Here is an 18,780-nt window from a genome sequence, read left to right on the forward strand (position 1 = left end):
CCAGCATCTTCAAGGATAAGAAGCCACATGGAAGCACAAGTCCACTGTGCTTCAGTAACAGGTAAGTAATAGCACTCTCTTAGAATATAATTGCAGTCACATCCCATACCTCCTTGTAACAATTTTACTTTGTCCTGCCTTAACTTCTGAGGATGTAAAAGTAGTCATTTGCCAAGATACTACTAAAGTTCAATTTGGACTAAAGGAGTTTATCAATTATTGGCATAAAATTTAAATCACACCAATTGAAATATATCTCATTCAAGCTTCTATAAATAAATTAGGGACTATGAATGTGTAATTTATTTTCTCAGTGCAGCGGCCAATTAGATCATGATTAAAGAAGTCCAGGATTTTTCTCCATGACAGGGGAAGTCAATCTCAGATATCTGAGATTTTGATTTCCAACAGTAACCAGTAAGGAGATGGGTTACCTTAAATAGCCTCCTCATTTAGAAATTTTAAAATTATAAGTATTTCTTTTACTACTAATATGAAGCAGTTACTGATAAGAAAAGATACTGTGGGCTTTCATGATAAATTCAACATAAGTCAATTGTGTGAAGTGGCTCCTCAGGAAGTCAATTCATATCAGTCACATTAACAGAAATGAAGTTTCATGTGACCATTTCAGATGAGGCCTAATTCGAGGACCTGCAATATATATAGTTCAACGCAAGAAGAGCTGGCTGCAAATATCTGAAAGGGCAGTCACCGGGAAAATCAAACACAAAGTGTTCTTCAAATTTTACCAGGACAAACCTAAAAAGCGGGTATGAGTTACAGGTTTCAGCCAAACATTTTCTTTTCTTTTTTTAAAAAATCAATCAATTAATTAATTGTATGTGACAGTGGAATGCATTGCAATTCTGATTACACATATAGAACACAATTTTTAATGTCTCTGGTTGTATACAAAGTATATTCACACCAATTTGTGACTTCGTACATGTACTTGGATAATAATGATCATCTCACATTTCACCATCATTTATAACCCCATGCCCCCTCCTTTCCCCTCCAACCCCTCTGCCCTGTCTGGAGTTTGTCGATTCCTCCCATATTCCCTCCCCCTATCCTAATATGAATCAACCTCCTTATATCAAAGAAAACATTCAGCATTTGTTTTTTGGGGATTGGCTAACTTCACTTAGCATTATCTTCCTTAATTCCATCTATTTACCTGCAAATGTCATGATTTTATTCTCTTTTATTGCTGAGTAAAATTCCATTGTGTATATATGCCACTTTTTTTTTATTCATTCATCTATTGAAAGGCATCTAGGTTGGTTCCACAATTTAGCTATTGTGAATTGTGCTGCTATAAGAGACTCACCCACAAAACTACAATTATCTTATATTAGACAAAGGTGCCAAAAACATGCATTGGAGAAAGTTAGCCTCTTCAACAAATGGTGCTGAGAAAACTGGAAATCCATGTGCCACAAAATGAAATTAAACCCCTATCTCTCACCATGCACAAAACTCAACTCAGAATGGATTAAGGATTTAGGAATAAAACCAGAGACCCTGCGTCTAATAGAAGAAAAAGTAGGCCATAATCTCCATCATGTGGGATTGGGCCCCAACTTCCTTATTAATAAGACTCCTGTGGCGCAAGAATTAAAACCAAACATTTTCTAAACCCAAAATAATCCACGATAAGAATGGCTGGTCTGTGTGCAGGGAGGCCTGGATATGGAGAACAGGAAGCGCAGGCAGGAGAGACATTTATTTGGGACATTGCAAAAGGGCATATTGCCTCTTGGGTCAGAGGACTCCTCTTCTTCTTTCAGCTGAGCCCCTTTCCCTTTTCTGCTTCCATTACCCTTCTTTAGGAACTCTTAAGGAGGCTGAGTCTAGGGTTCTATAATTAGCCATGGATCAGCTGTGCCAATTAGAGCTAACTCAACATCCTCCTGCTTCCAAATTACAAACCTGACTAAAGTCAAGATGAATCTTCTCCCTTGTTAAACTGACTCTTTAAGGACAGTCATGTTGTCACATAACAGGTGCTCATCAGATCCAGACTGATTTTAGCCAAGAAAGCTTGCACTATCATTTGCTCTCAAGCTGACTTACAGGCAGGCACAAGCCAGGCACCTTTTCAGGTGTGTTAAGTTAAGCTTGCAGGATGGCCTTTCTCCTGGGTGGACACCATCCCTCCAAGGTCACCAGGTTGCCTGGTTCTCCACCCAGCACTGCCCTCACTCTTACCTGCTTCACTCCACACTGTCTGAGGGAGGATTCTCATGAGAACAGGCTGAGAGAAAGTCTCTTCAGGCCTTTATAGATCCCAACTGCCTGCATTTGTTCTTTCTGTCCCTGGGGCACGTTCTGGCAGACAGCATGACCAGGAGTCTGAGCAGGTAGATGGGAAGTGGGGCCTCCTACCTTGACAGGTGAAGCATCGGATGTGGAAGTGGTTGTTGTGGACCCGAACAACTTCTCCTTTGCAGGTGTCTCCGCATCGGTAGCACTGGATGACATTGGAGCCGCCCCGGGGATTGTAAGGATTCTGCTGATAAGGAACTGTGGGAAGAAACGAGAGGTTAATTCTTCAAAAATAGAAACACGAAACTTCCATGAGACATTATCATAATTTAACTGGAAGAAAAAGCAGAAAGGGTAGACATGACTAGATGTCCTCCACCCCAAATCCATCATCCTGACGAGTGTGCCAAGCTCAACAGCACTGAGTTGCACTAGGATGTGAGTCCATAAACCTCCGTAAGCAGGCAAAGACTTAGGAGTGAGCATAACTTTTCCTTGCAGTAAAGGAAGCCAAATTCTGGAACAGAAAATAAACAAATAAAAAAAGGGGAACTAGAGTAGAGTCATGTGCTGCATAACAATGTTCCAGTCAATGTCAGATAGATGATGCTGGTTTCAGGACATCAGAATGGAACTGAAAATTTCCTACTGCCTGATGGTGTTGTAGCTGTCGTAATATCCTAGTGCAATACGTTAGTCATGTATTTGTGGTGATGTTGGTGTAACAAACCTGTTGCATTGCTAGTCCTACAAAAGTATAGCCCAATAGAATTACATACAGTACCTATTACTTGACAATGATAACATATGAATGTGTTACTGGTTTATGTATTTGCTATCACTATACTTTTTATTGCTGCATTATAGTTGTACATAATAAGAGGTTTCATTGTTACATATTTGTACATGCATATAACACAATTTGGTTAATTTCATACCCTAGTACTTCCTCTTTCCCTCCCCTCCTCTCTTTCCCTAATTCCATTTCTATTCTACTAGTTTTCTTTCTATTTTCATGAGACACCTCTTTTTTTCCCCTTTAGCTTCCACATATAAGAGAAAATATATGACCCTTGACTTTCTGAGTCTGGCTTATTTCACTTAAGACAATGCTTTCAAGTTCCATCCATTTTCCTGAAAATAATTTTGTTCTTTTTTACGGCTGAATAAAACTCCATTGTATATTTATACCACATTTTCTTTATTCATTCATGTGTTGATGGACACAAATGTTAGTTCCATAATTTGGCTATTGTGAATCGTGTTGCTGTAAACATGGGTGTGCACATATCACTATGGCATGACGACTTTAATTCTCTACGATCAATACCAAAAAGAGTGGGATAGTTGTGCCATATTATTCTATCCTTATTATTATTATTTTAGAGTGAGATCCTTATACTTAAAAAGAAAAAACTTTACTATAAAACAGTATGCCAGTAACAGTATAATACATCTTGTGTTTATCATGTTTCTTGATTGTATCAAGAGGCCAGGCCAAGTGATTGGCCTACATCATCCTGATTTGTGAAGGTATATGCTATGAGGTTTGTGCAATCACAAAATCATCTAAAACGTATTTCTCAGAACCTATCCCCATGATTAAGTTATGGATAGTTGTATTTCAAAGTCAATCATCCAGAAACTCAATTTCTTGGGTGACCTCTGGATCAAAATTATGTTCCAAACTTGTCAAGGGGAATTTGGGTCCTGAAAAATCACTCTTGAGTCTCAAAGAAATGGTGATGGCCCTGGCTCCATCTGGCCTTTGAGTTAATCAAGTTACAGCCCCTCTCTGGGCCTCAGTTTTCACATGTATAAAATGAAGGTGGTTGGTCAATGGTAGCACAGAGTTTCTAGACAGAAGGCCTGAAGGGAGGCATCCTGGCTGGAAAGGGGCTGTTGAAGGGGTTCATTTTAAAGCTGCCTTTGAACAGTACTTTCCACAATTTTAAGAAAATGTTCAATGTGTGCAACTGAGAAAAAAAGGCTGGTAGTAATTGTGAACAGGGCTGAAGCCACTGGGAACTAGACTGCTGTGGACAGCATTTGATGATGCTGAGAAGCTCCACTGAAATACTAAGTCTCTTGTTAACCTGCTCGTAGTTACCCTTAGACATCTCCTTTCCCTGAAATAGATGCTCAGCTTGACCATCTTAAATCTGTTTATCTGGCATAGAAGAATTAGAGTTACCTGCCTAGATCACAGAATCCCAGAGTTGGAAGAGATATTATAAGCTGTCTGGTCCAACTTCACTATGAATAAATTGTAGAGATAATTTTGCCAGTGAGGAACCAAATCTCTCCTATAGGCATCTCCTAGTGGCCCAGGGAGAAGGTTCCTCAATTCACACTCAGAAACATTAATTAATTTAGGATTAATTAGAACCCCTTTCTTGACAGTGTAGTAGTCATTTTGTTAACTAAAATTTAAATGTTTTCCTCCTGACACATGAAGAATTGCATGTGGAAACTTGCTGAATAATGAAATGTGAATGGAAATTGTGTGTGTCCCTTTTGGTTGGAAACCTTTGGAGCCAGATATGATCTACCATATTACCCTTTCCCTAACCCACCAACAAGAGACAGATGTCTCAGTTGACGTCCAGTAGGCATCAGCTTGGATCCCTGATAGAGGAGTCATGGAATAGAACTCCACACCAACCCACGATAAACATCTATCATAAGAAATAACAAGTCTTTGTTTTCATAGCCTCCAAAACTTTTTGTTACTGCAGCACAACCTAAACTATCCCATCTCATCCATCTGGGATCTGATACTTCTTTCTAAATAAACTTGTTATTACGTGTGTTCTTCTATAGTTATATTCATATTTTCAAAGAGGTCTATGGTGTCCATAACTGATTTCATCCATTTCCCTCTTTCATCCACATGTGGCAAGACCTCTCTCTCTCCAGATAGTAGCAATATGAAGTGTGGGGGTCAGGGAAGCTAGGCTGAGATCGGCCACATCTGCTTCTGTCCTGGAAGCCACCTCATTTCCAATAAGATTATATATTCTTGGCTAATTAGAAACAAAGAAATAGGACCTCTGGTTATCTCTTATGTATAAGGAGATATAAGATCCCGGTTGCTGAGCCCTGAAACTGGCTTCTGACAATTTTGTTAAGTAGGGTAGGAAAAAAAGTCCATTTCACAATCTTTCTCCTTCCTCTGCAGCTCTTTTTCCTTTCTTTCTTAAATTCAAGATAATAAAATAAAATAAACAAATCAAGTAGTTAACTAATCATTAATTCTTTGGATTTTATTTATGTATTTATTTATTGTGGTGTTAGGATGGAACCCAGGGCCTTATGCGTGCTAGGCAAGCACTCTACCACTGAGCTAAACCCCAGCCTTAATTAACTCTTCAAGTGGGTTAACGTGAAGAAGTGCGTTATATATCCTGCAGATGTTCACTAGTATCACAACCATGACACCCTCCCCATGGCTCAGAGCAGTCCTTCCCCAACCCTAGCATGTCCATAAATATTCTATTTAGCCCAATCTTCTTTTCTTCTTTTTTTTCTGATTCCTGCTCAATACCCCCAGGAAAATATTTCATTCTCTCTTCCCCTTTATGAGAAAAATGTAAATCCTGTTTATATGAGCAGTGCAGTGATCTATCATTGCCAAGGGAAGCAAAGCTGTGAGTCTGGAAATAAAACAAGAACAAATAGTCCGACCATCCCCACCAGTGACAGGGCTCTTGAACGTCTCCCAAAGTCCCTGCCGAGTCACTGCACACATTTTTATCTATGTCTCCTAATTCTACCCGCCTTATGGTTCAGGAATCAACTTCCAAGATCGATTACATCTTTCTAATTTGGTTCAATTTTCTGGGGAAGTGGATTTGTGAGAATGATCCTCAGTCAGAACTCAGTCTTTGAACCCCCTTATCTAAAAGATATAAAGTCAGAGTGAGGGGATGGATTAGGAAAATAGGCCTGTTGGGGCAGAAGGACTAGCTCTGTTGCTTCCCTCGGATGAGGATGTTGCTTTGGTGATGGTGAGTGTGGCCAGGGCTCCAGGAGTGTCTGATGCTTGTAAATAGACTCATACACAGAAATTCATGCATCCATGAATCGTTGGTGCAAATTCTTCCAGATTGCTGATGCAAGCTGTGGCTATAAAAGGACAGTAAGATTCGATCATACACATGTGGCAAGACCTTCCTCTCTCCAGATAGTAGCAATAGGAAGTGTGGGGGTCAGGGAAGCTAGGCTGAGATCGGCCACATCTGCTTCTGTCCTGGAAGCCACCTCGTTTCCAATAAGATTTTATATTCTTGGCTAATTAGATCAGGAGCTTAATCCAACCTTATTCTGTGTTTGTGTAGGTATGTTGGGGGAAGTGTTTCTTTCCATCAATTTGTGGCTTCCTTGAAATGCTGAGATATGGGGCTGGGGATATGGCTCAAGCGGTAGCGCGCTCGCCTGGCATGCGTGCGGCCCGGGTTCGATCCTCAGCACCACATACAACCAAAGATGTTGTGTCCGCCGAAAACTAAAAAAAAAAAAAAAAAAAATGCTGAGATATGTGTGTATTTGTTGTTGCTGTAGTACCAAGGATTGAGTCCAAGACCTTGTTAGGCAAGCACTCCACTGAGCATGTCCCCTAAATGCTGAAATTTGATTGATTTTCTGCTGGTTATTATTTCCACCAATGTTTATCCCAGTAAGTATTAAAATTAAGAGTTCAGTCACGTGATTTATAACTTTCATATTATGGGAAAAATGTCTTTTTAAAAAATTTTTATTATTAGTTGTTCGGGAAAATGTCTTTTTTTGAAAAAATTGATTTATATATGTGTTACGGTTTAGATGTGAAGTGTCCTCCAAAAGCTCATGCGTGAGACAACACAAGAAGGTTTAGAGAAGAAATGATTGGGTTTAGAGTCTTAACCCCATCAGTGAATTAATACCCTGATGGCAATTAACTGAGTAGTAACTAAAGGCAGGTAGGATGTGGCTGGAGGAGGTGGGCACTGAGGGGTGTTCCTTTGGGACCATTGGGGTATATATTTTGTATCTGGAGCATGGAGTCTCCCTCTCTCTCTCTCTCTCTCTCTCTCTCTCTCCTTTCTGATCATCATGTGAGCTGCTTCCCTCCACCACACTCTTCTGCCTCTTCTCCCTGAGGAATGGAGCTGGGCTTCTATAGACTAAGACCTCTGAAATTGTGAACCCTCAAATAAACTTTTTCTCCTCTACAGTTGTTCTGGTCGAGTCTTTTAGTTACAGCAGTGAAAAAGCTGACTAAAACAACATGAAATTTTTCAAACTACTTCATACATTAGAAATTTTAGGCTTGAGAGCACCATTTAAGAATAGCCATCAGCCTCACAGGACATTAACTCTGTTCATTTGTGGGACTGTCTGTGGTATTTTGGTATACATATTTTTGTATATATATTTTGGTATTTTGTATGGAGACATAAAGATTATGTGAGATGTTCCTGAAATGCATGCAGAGAATCTCTGGCTTCTTTTAGAATTACTTGGCCAGCACAGGGGACCCAGGAAAGACACTCCTATTACCAGCCTTTAAGATGTACTCTCCAATTGAACTTTCTGAAACGATGGAAATCTTCTATATCTACAGTGTCTAGCACAAAAGTGAACTAGCTATATATAACTATTGGGCACTTGAAATGTGACTAGTGTGACTGAGAAACTGGATTTTTCATTTAACTTAAATTTTACTTAAATTCACAATTAAATAGTCACATGTGACTAGTGGCTACCATACTGAACAATGCAGCCACATAGTTTAAAAAATAGTATAACAGGCAGAGGATAAGTTAAACCTGATGGAATCCTAGTCATATATAAATAGCAAGTACAAATTAAGTCACTAATACCACCTCTGACTTAAATTATTCATTTTTATCCCTGAAGAATTCTAAAGTTGTAATTAAAAAATGATTTGCAATTGGAATCAATTACATACACATTCACCCATCCTGAATTTGATGTAGAAACAAAAGATTCTTAGCAGTGTAATAAGTACTGATTAAAAAAAAAATCACAATTTTTCGGGCACTGAATGATTAAACAATCTTAATTTTTCCAAGAACAAAAGTGAAAAAAATCAGTTGGCGATGCTGTCAGTAGAATTTTTTAAGACAGACAATCCACTGGTCAACGCCTTCGAGATTAAAAATTAAAGATCGGAAAGAGTAAACCCTCTTTTATACGCATACTGAATCTTCAAGAGTTTTATAAGAAAATGTGCCTCAGTTCCACAGTTAAATTTATAAGTAAAGTTTTCTCTAAATGTTATAGAGATCACCTGAAGACTATTTATGTTGGATCATTTCACATTGGCAAGGCAGGTGAGACTGAGCTCCCGCAAAGGGGGCTGTGATCTGCTACCTGTGCCTGCCCTTCCTCCCCTCTCTGTCTTCACCTCTGTGTGTTTCTCCTCGACAGAGAGTACTGACACTAACCTGAGTTTCAACTTCCTCTCTGCTCTTACTTAGTTTTCTGGTCTTGGGCAAATCATTTAACTCAATTCCTCCTTGGGACCAAAATGATTTATAAGGTTTCCTCCAATTAACAAGTGGTTCTGCCTCTGTTTATTTTTCTCCCTCTGCGTTCTCTCTTCTCCATTTTAACTGGACCCATTTTTAAACCAGACAGTGTCTTAAGCTATCAGATTTATTAGTCTCTTTTAAAAGCAGATCATGCACGATTCCTCTTGGAAGCACTATAACCTAAGGCATGTCCTTTTTACCCAGGGGCTGCCTGTACATTTCTTCTTTCCTCCATTGAGGGTCACTTGACCTTGTAGATAAAAATGTTCTCACATTTTAATAGAGTGTCTTTAAAATAGTCTTTAAAAGGAAGGAGTACCTTTGCTATGCTGGCGCATAATTTAAAAAGTGACAAAACTGACTTGGAGACACATCACAACTGTGAATAATTGGCTGGAAGTGTAATAACAACAGAGGAGCTCTGGTTGAAAGGTGAAACATCAAGCAAAGGAGCCACCAATTCAGCAATGAGCTGGCAGCAGCCCACAGCCAGGGAAATGTATACCTTTGGGGCCAGGGTACAGCGTCTGTCACACTGTGGCTTCACACATCTTCATTAAAGCCCAAAGTACCCCAAGTGTGTTCACAATGATTCCCTAAGTACTCAGGAGACTCAAGTGTGGGTGCAGCATTTCTCAGGTAGAAATCAGCTGCCTGAAATGTTAAGGTGGTCTGTATAGGAGGTCTGGTAGTTCATAACAGGGCATTGGGTATGAATTCAGAGTTGAATCAGGATTGGTGGCACCACGCCATCTCTATACTGAGACCACTGAGTTATGGGATCCCTGCACTGGAAGGGGTGAGAAGCAAGTGGGACAGCAACGTCATATGGATGCTAGAGTCAGGTGGGCTGAGGCTGAATGGTAGCCCTGTTGCTCGCTGGCCATATGATGGAGCAAGTTACAATATTCTGGGTCCTCAATTTCTCTATCTCTAGAGTAGGAATAACTCAAGTCATTTTGAGTATTAAATTACTTATATCATATAAAAGTGCTTGGTGCATTGCTTGCATAAAATTGGGCACAATGAGCAATCATTAATGGCAAAGGATCTCTGAAGCTAAGTATCCTTACCTCAAACGCAATGCAGGAATTGTGCCTCAATCACCCCTACCAGCTGGCCTGAGCTTGGCTTGAACATTTCTCCAATCCATCTTTGGACAAGTCCAGCAAAGATCTGTTTCCTGGTTTTCTCTTCCTGCTGACTGTCAAGATAAAAGCTGTTGACTGCAGACCATTCGCCACCTTAAGCAACCTTTTATTTCTCCTGGAGCTCTGTTTATGGGTTTCTGTGGGCTGCAGAGTGGGTGGCTGACATGCTCTTGATATATCCTGCAGAGAAATGTGTGAACTGGGTGTTTCCTGCTGTGGGAATGAGAGGCTATGATCTATGTTATCCTGGGTTGGTGTATTTTGGGCACATCTGCTGTTTCCAGCGGGGGATGTGTTTGGTGTTTGTTGCATGTGCTTAGAGTAAGTGAATGATTTTCTGCTTTTGGGAAGCTCTGAGGGCCACACGTGTGTCATCTCACAAGTCATTACGTCTATGTTCATTGAGAGAACACCTGGAATCAGAATCTTAGGCCAGGAGGGGCCTGGGAAGTTCACCCAGCTTGCACAGCAGCTTAGGCTGGCCTCGGTGCACAAGGGTGTCCCAGGATGACATGATGAAGGCGGGAAACTGGGAGGATGGACTGGGACTGGGCTGTCACCAAACCCAGGGCCAGGCAGGGAAAGGTGGGCAGAGAATTCAGAAAGGCCAAATTATCCTACATTTGGAGGTCAATACTCCAATCCTAGTATTGGAGTGAGTGCACTGGAGGTTGGCGTTCCAAGATGCAGAAGCACAGGAGAGGGCCTGGAGTTGAAGTTATGCAGGAAGAAGTGGGGGATGGATGGATAGCTGCAGCTCTGGAAGGTTGATAGGTCATAGTTAGAGGGGTTCCTCTGTGTCAGCAAGAACACTCAGCAACCTACACATGTCACCTCTCTGAGTTCTTGTAATGAGAGCAGAGACACTGCTCTCCTTATTTGATGGATGAGCAACCAGGGCCCAGACAGCTAATGCCACTTGTCCAAGGTCATGCAGTCAGTGATTGGCAGAGACAGAACCTGAACCTGGGCAGTCTGACTCTAAAACCTGAGCTCTAATCACTGAGTTTGACTGCCTGAAGCACAGAAGTGTCAGCACTGGTTGCTTCTAGGAGTTGGAGTTGGGGAAGGAAACCTAAAGGGGTCTTTAACTTTACCCCAACAGTAATCACCCATTACTCAGCTGGTTCAAAATTACTTTAAAAAAATTTAAAAAAATATAGGAGGTTAGGAGAGTACAGAGCAGGAAGCAGGGAAGAACAATCAGTATCCTTGGTGGGAGGAGAAGATGCTGTGATTGCTGCTCCCAGGCAGCCTTAAGCAGACTGTGTGGCATAGACAGGCCGGGCCCTACAGGTGTGCCTGCTGCTCTTTGAGAGGTAAGCTCTTCAGGTGTCAGCAGCTGCAGTAGGGCAGAGTCCTCAGGGAAGCCCAGGATCCCTTCACAGGTCACCCTGGCCTGGGCATAGATTCCCATGCCAACAGGTCAGGAATACAGTCTGACACGCAAAAGGATATTGTAAAACCTCTGCAGGAATAGCGAGTCCTCCTCTGCAGCCTTCCTGCTGGGCTCATCAGCTTGTTCCAAGGTCATGGCCTGTAGCCAATGAGCTGCCTTCTTCCAGGGGTGTTGCCAGTACGTGTGTCAGAATGGTAAGCTCTTGGATGGACAGACACTTGTGTTTGACAGCCCCCACCCTGGGACAGCTACAGCCAGAGGATCTGGGTGACACCAAGCAGCCCCATAGCAGGGGCCTCACCAGCAAGGAGGTAGATGTGCCGTCCAGAACACGAGGAGCTCTCTATTTCTTAAAGTTCAGCTTGGGTGAATTATATCTATATCTATTTCAAGATAAGTGGAAACTATGTTTGAGTCAGCCCGCCCATCCCTTCCTCTCTGTTGACTATGTTGCTATCCATGGGCTCAACCCAAAGGGCCAGCACAGCGCCTCGTTCTCAGGACTCAAATGCATCTGTGTTCTCCTTTATTTTCCTGAGATCCTCCTCCCTACCCCTGGGCCAGGGAAAGGATCTTGGTAGCCGGGGATATGGGAGCCCTTTCTGTCTTCCCTGCTCAGCTTTGTCCAGGACATCTGGCCCTGTAGAGAAGGCTTCCTATTCTTCTGAGGGCACAGGCTTTTTGAAATTCAAAAGCCAGGAAGCTATTCTTGGTCCCTGCTTTCTGCTGCCCATCCTAGCCTGAGGCCTTGCAGGCCTTGCTCATTGAATAAAGGGAAGGAGCAAGAGGAGTGGGCAAAGGAAAGGCCAGTTCATATTTCAGAAATATCGTCTGACTACTTTCGGTCATGAGTTTTAAGAATATGAGCTGGGATTTTGGCTCAGTGGTAGAGCACTTGCCAAGCACATGTGAGGCACTGAGTTCCATCCTCAGTACCACATAAAAATAAATAAACAAAATAAAGGTATGGTGTCCAACTACAACTGAAAAGAAAATCATACACAGAGCTGTATAAGAATGGCTGAGGACTGGACAAGAAGGCTTGACAGAGAAAGGGAAAAATCCCTAGGTGTCTGCCAACCTTGATCTTTCTCTACTTTGAAGTGGGTTCCTATCGATCAACTCCAATCCTCTTGTCACTCTGACTATCCATCACTACCTCTACAAACCCCCAGTCAGTGACACTGAGGAGTCTGGAGAAGTAGTTAAAAAATGGCTAACAGTAGAGGAGTAATTGCTGTGTGGTGGGCACTGTGCTAAGTGCTCCATAGGGGTCAGCTTATTTAATTCTCACGACTCTATCATCGTAGACGCCATGAAACCTCCATTTTATATGAGGAATCTGAGGCACAGAGAGAGAGTAATTAATTTGAAGTTACCCAACAAATAAAGGTCAGAACTGGGGTTTAGATGGGTATGAGCAGGTCTGGGAGATACTCAGCTTTCTCTCCTCTCTTTCCTCTTCTAGGGGGTGTTCCCAGCAGGATCTCTAGCCCAGTGTATCCTGTGGGAGAGGAGAGAGATCTGCTCCCTGATGAGCTGCCTGGGCTTTGGAGCTGCCTATGCATTCCTACAAGGGAGAATGGGGTTGCTCTGCACCCCAGCTGGGCAGTACATTTCCAGTGTCTCTATAACTTATCTCAAAAATGCTATTTGGGTTTCGTCTGGGGCCCTGGAAACCATGTTGGAAATAGAGGAACTTCAGGAAGTCAGCAATTGTCTTTGTGCTATGAGTGACTAAGTCCTTGGCCTCAGAGCCAGAGTTTTTAATACTTATACAATGTTTGCTTCCTGAGACACTGGCAGGCCATCAAGCTCTGCTATACTGCAGGGAAATCCAAGGAGTATCTACTGTCAGCCTGGCTCCCCTTGACTCACAAAGTTCTCAGCATCAGAGTGAAGGGAATACAGAAATCTCTAGTCTTGAAATTTCTGAACTTTTTTTTTAAAGCTATGAACACTTTATCTTAAAAATGAAACGATGAAATGGCCTCTAGGTTATATTGATTCTGTTGCAAACCATGCATGGAATGCAAACATACACTGACCTGGTGGTCACTCAGGGAAATTCTCTAGACCAGGGGTTGCTTGCATTGGATATGGTTCCCAGACATGCTTTATTTGGGTGGCCTGGTGTTTGTTTTCAAGTTCCTGCTGATCACCATGGTTCCTACCTTCATCCTTTAGTCTTATCCCTGGCTGACTTTTCTCCTGCACTGCAGGTGCTTGAAGGCATTGGAGTTGTGATCCCAGCCTAGAACCCAGGCACACAGTCCTATAGCCTCTGTGATGGAAATGGGGTAGGGCCACCGACTTTTCACCCCAACCCACCCAAGGCAGTCCCTGGGGAACTTTCTGTCCCGTCTCACCCACATGCCCACCCATCAGCAACTCTGAGGCTCAGTGAGGGGAAGAACTCTCTCAGGGTCCCCAACATACAGGCCCCCGAGGACCAGCAGGAAACATTGGAAAATGTCATCATTTCAAATTAGGGACACTTGCTTGGGGGAAGGGCATGAAGAGGTCCAAGTCACGGAATTACCTCTTCAAGCACATTCAATTCTCAGATCCTCTTTGGGATCTAAATTGCTTGACCCATGCTTAAAGTTCAGCATGACTCCAGATGGCTTCTGCTGTCATCCATGCACTGGAGGATCAGTGGACATAACTATGCAATTATGAGAGGCCCTCCCCACCAAAATCCCACCTGTCTGTCAGGCCTTCCCTTCCCCAGGCTGGGAGGAGGACTTTAGGATCTTTCCAACTCCTTCCTCCCCTTCTTCCTCATCTTTCCTGTTCATTTATTTCTGCATCCCTCTTCCCTTCTCTCCCTCCCTTCCTTTTTTTCCTGTCTTATTGTAACCTCTCCTTATGAGAAGACCAGCTTCTTCTCAGCTGTTAACTTTGTATGAGCCTCAGCAAGGCCACTCCCCATCCCTGGCCCTTGTTTTCTTATCTATAAAGTAAAATGGCTACAGTTGGTAATTGCACAGTTTCCTTTCAGATAAGAATATTCCATGTGTATTAAACACAAGGCCCAATATACAATGCCTTCAGGGGCCAGAAAGGTAATGCAAATGGCAAAATCCAACCAACCAAGGGGACCAAGCTCAAGAGATTGACCTACCTACAGTGGAAGAAGCTACTGGGCCCCTGGGGATTATAGTCATGCACAAACAGGGCCCAAAGAAACCTATTTGTATGAGCTGGATTCTGCCTAGGGGTCACTAGTTTGGGTCTCTACATCTAGACAGACAGATGATCACAAAGTCTCTTTAAATTACTATCTGAGGGAAGTCATATGCTCACCACACGCTGGTAGAATCTGGAAGAACAGAATACTCCTTAAATGAGGTCTTGTAGAGCCCCGGGCTGGATAAGGAAGTGTCACACTGGCATGTCACTCTCAAGGTCTCAGTGACATTACTCAGTGATAGGCAGTGGTTTTTAAACTGTTTTTGACCATGACATGCTGGAAAAAAAATTTATTTTATAATGCACAAATATGTGAAACAAAAATTTCACAATTAAAATATTTTTTAGCATGCATAATGTATACTGATGTTTTATTTTTCTGTTCTATTTCATTACTTTGTTCCATTTTATTAACAAATTTTTTGCAATCAAATAATTGATTTCTGTATTGGCTTAGGGGTTGCAAAATGCAGTTTAAAAATGCTGCTCTAGGCTCTATATAGTGGTCATAGAATGACAAAGACAATTCTAGCTTTATGCTATTCAATATGGTATCCACTAGTCACATATGGCTATTTAAAATTAATTACCATAAAAAATTCAGTTCCTAGTCACACTAGCCAATTTCAAGTGCTCAACACTCACATGGGCTAGTGGCTATTGTACTGACTTCAGAAATAGCATATTTTTCTACACTCAGCTTTAGGATTTTGCCAATGAAGAAACTAAGGCCCAGGTTTCTTGGGAGATATGTGTTTGAGATTGGGCATGCATGGGATGGGGCCAAATTAATGAAACCTCAAGGATATCTGTCTATTCGCAGAGGAGTAAGGGTAAGGAGTAGCCCTTGTAGCTTTCTCCTCACCAAAGGAATCACAACTCAAAGTCCACACTTTGCATTTCACAGGCAGAGAGGTGGACCCAAACCTTCACCTTCACCAAAGAACAGCAGCTAATTTCCATGTTTTACCCAGCACTTCTGGAGCAGCTCTGGGAGCTGAAGAGAGAATAGGCTATAGAACCTATCAGAAATGGGTTCAAGTCCAGGCTGTATGAGTTTGAGCAAGATGTTTCATGTCACTGAGCCTTAGTTTCTCCATCTTTGAAGTGAGATTAATAGTATTTATTCTTCAGGATTTTTGAAAGGATCAGCAAGCAATATGCATAAAGCACCAAGTACAATGTCATACTAGACAATGTAACCCAAAGCTTGCTAGAGTAATGATGAGATATGATAATAGTAATTCTATTGCCACTGCTGCTACAATGAAGTTAAACATTGTAGAGATGTTTCTACCCCAAAGAAAATTTCAAGCTGAGGTAGAGGAGATTATTATTATTATTATTTTTTACTATATCTTTAAGGTTCAATCCAGTACCTGGTACTAGTAGACACACAATTCATATTTGTAGCTGCAATCTAAGGTAGAAACTAGTAAAAAAAAATCACAAGGAGTGATTAGATTATAAATGATGGGGTGATAGATTATACACAATTTCTTATTGGAAAGGGGAGGATATAGAAAGAAAAATTGGAGGAAGTAGCATGGAGAGATGGCATTTTTATATTTTTTAGTAGGTTGATGGTTCATGATATATAAGAGTAAGAAGTCAAGGCAAGACAAGTAATCAAGAAGAGAAGAAGAAAAAAAATCAAAAGATAATAGAAGGAAGATGCAGAACACTTTAAGACATCTTTTATAAGAAAAGAATGTCAAGATCCTCCTCCCAAATTAACAGACAAAATTTTCTTATTTATCTTTAGAAAAAAAGTATCATACAAATTTAATCTGTACATTCTGGGGGATGTGAGGAAATGTTAATCTCTGTGGGTATCAATGAGCAGTTCTCAGTTATGGTTTCACCCATGTATAATGCCCTGCAAACATTTTTTTTTTTGATCCATAAGTATAGTGGACATCTGTTGTTTTGCCTGATCAGCATCTGCTCTCTGCTTCTTCTGGCAATAGAAACTCTCTTTCCTGTAGGAAAGCCATTCTGGGGAGTTTGGGTGGGGCTGACCCTGTCCATGTACATGGTGGGCAAGTAGCCCAGACCCGGCCAATGTAGAGAGCTACAAAACTCTTCTTGTTAGGCACATGACCTAATCTTTTCTGGGGTTCCTCCTAGAAGAGCTCTTGGGGAAACCATCTGGGTTGTTAAGCCAGGAGGAGATAGTCTGGGATTCCTGGTGCCATCTTGCTCCTCACATTGATCCAGGTGGAGAAGTGAGAATGAATGGGTTCCCAAGAGCCTCAGTCACATATGTGGATCCTTATGGGCCTGAAGCCATTGTGCTTTTGAATTTCCCAATTACACAAACTCCAATATGGCATATTCCTTTTTTTTTTCTTAAAGAGATGGAGTTCATTTGAGTTGGGACTTTTTTCACTTGCAACTAATTGAGTTATGTCCCAATACTCAGTTTTCCATCTAAATTACAATCTTCCATCAATTTAAAAGAAACAAATACTTCAAGGCCCCTTCATTTTGGGCTTCATGTATCTAACATGATCAATAAGTTATCTTGAACACATAATGATAAATGAGGTGGACCTGGCCCCTGTCCACTGTGTCTTGGACTCCAGTGGAGGAAAGACTGGAAAAAATGCACAAGAGAGAAAGAAGATCCAGCTGCTGCCTTCCCAGCAGCCTTTCTCTCTGCTGCTTACAGAGCCTTTCTTTCTTAAGGGACCCTCCCTGGAGCAGACATGTCTTTCGGGAAAGGCTGTAACCTTTCCCAGACTTGAGGAGGAAAACTTGATTGGTGAAAACAGATCGTTGTAATCTCCTCCCTTTGCCAGAGAGTTGATTTAGGCAGACATACACTCCTGGTTAAGGAGACTCAAGTGGAGGTCTCCTGGAGCAAGAACTGGGCCCTGGGAAAGTTTTCCTTGATGGATGTTGTCATCCATATGTGACGTGTGAACTGCAGCTGATGAACTCTGCAGGAAACCACTGCAGGTGGGAGGAATCTGGGGGCTGGATGGTGTTGAATCTGAATTAATCTACCTTAGCCTTCTCTGGGCTTCCTGCTATGTAAAATAAATGTCTCTGGACTGTCTAAGCCAGTTTCAGTTGGGGCCAGTCACTGATTGCTGCAAGCCCCCTACTGAACCAGTGCAGTCTGAGGAAGCTTGTGGGAACAGCTCTGGATATCGGCATATGGGCCACACAGACCTGGGATGAAATGAAGGGGTCACAGGGCAGAAGTCAGTGGTGGAAAGAAATTGCAATTAATTCCTTCAAGGTGCTTTTCACTGCACAAGCATTTCTCAAAGTGGACAGTTAAACTAGCTGCTTCAGAATCACCTGGGATTATCATCTGTATTTTGCTAAAATACAGATTCCCAGGTCCCACCCAGGATGTTACATTTTTAACAAGCTCCTCTGAAGTTTTTTTTCTCAGTCAAGGTTGAGAATTCTTAGGTTAGTGAGTAGAAGGAAGATTCACACATTATTCAGCCCCGAGATGAGAATTTCAGAAATCTTGATATTTAATACTAATTTGTATCAAAAACATTGTCATAAGATAACGTACGTGCCAATCTCCTTCTGAGTATTACAAAGTATGTTTTCTCCAATGTGATTGCCAATGTTTAAACAAGTCAACTGGCATTGAAATAATGTCCTAATACAGCTAGATTAAACACATATTTAATTCACTCAGCCTTGGCAGATGGCTTTTCTTTTCTGAAGTTGTCATTTCTTTTAGGAAGAGCTGTTTTGGGTCTGTTATTAGAGCCATCTCCCATCAGACAGAGATGAACAACATAGGTGACTGTGCTGGCAGAGAGGTGGCTGAAGGTGTCTCCCCACACTTTATCATAGATTCTGAACCCTGGACCTTGAGGTTCAAATCCAGTGTGTGATAGTGTCATTTATGCAAACCAAAGTCAACCCAACATAATGAACCATGAAATTCACCTTGACCCCTTCCTATGTCCTCTCATAGTCTACTTATTACTAAGTCATGTATAGATAGATGAACCCTTTCCATAGCTCTCCAGGTCAGCCTCCTCTATCCAGCCCCCCCCCCCAGCCCTGTCCCAGTCATAAGCTTGTGTCACCTAGACTGCCAGAGTAACCTTTCTATGTCACTTCTTTTCTAGATAACCAGTTCTCAACTAGGGACAACTGCCCAACTGGGGCCATTTGATAATCCCCAAAGACATTTTTGGTTGTCACAACTGGGGCATGTACATATATGTTATTGGCATCT

The 18,780-nt window shown here is 41.9% G+C and overlaps 1 protein-coding gene across 6 annotated transcripts in view; it reads right to left on the reverse strand.

Moving 5' to 3' along the window:
• Ablim3 (actin binding LIM protein family member 3) overlaps window positions 1-18,780 on the reverse strand; it is a 109,907-nt gene that overhangs the window by 70,267 nt on the left and 20,860 nt on the right. For all 6 annotated transcript variants that reach the window (XR_009228290.1, XM_058584230.1, XM_058584229.1 and 3 more), the window contains one exon: window positions 2,395-2,532. Coding sequence is in view for 5 of the 6 variants with exons in the window: in XM_058584230.1 (XP_058440213.1) it covers window positions 2,395-2,532 (138 nt within the window). In the remaining variant the exon portion in view is untranslated. The remainder of the gene's footprint in view (window positions 1-2,394; window positions 2,533-18,780) is intronic.

This window comes from Marmota monax, unplaced genomic scaffold, assembly GCF_021218885.2.
Source record: "Marmota monax isolate L192 unplaced genomic scaffold, Marmota_monax_Labrador192_F-V1.1 WCK01_AAM20220418_F8-fsc00006, whole genome shotgun sequence".
Taxonomy (NCBI): Eukaryota; Metazoa; Chordata; class Mammalia; order Rodentia; family Sciuridae; genus Marmota; species Marmota monax.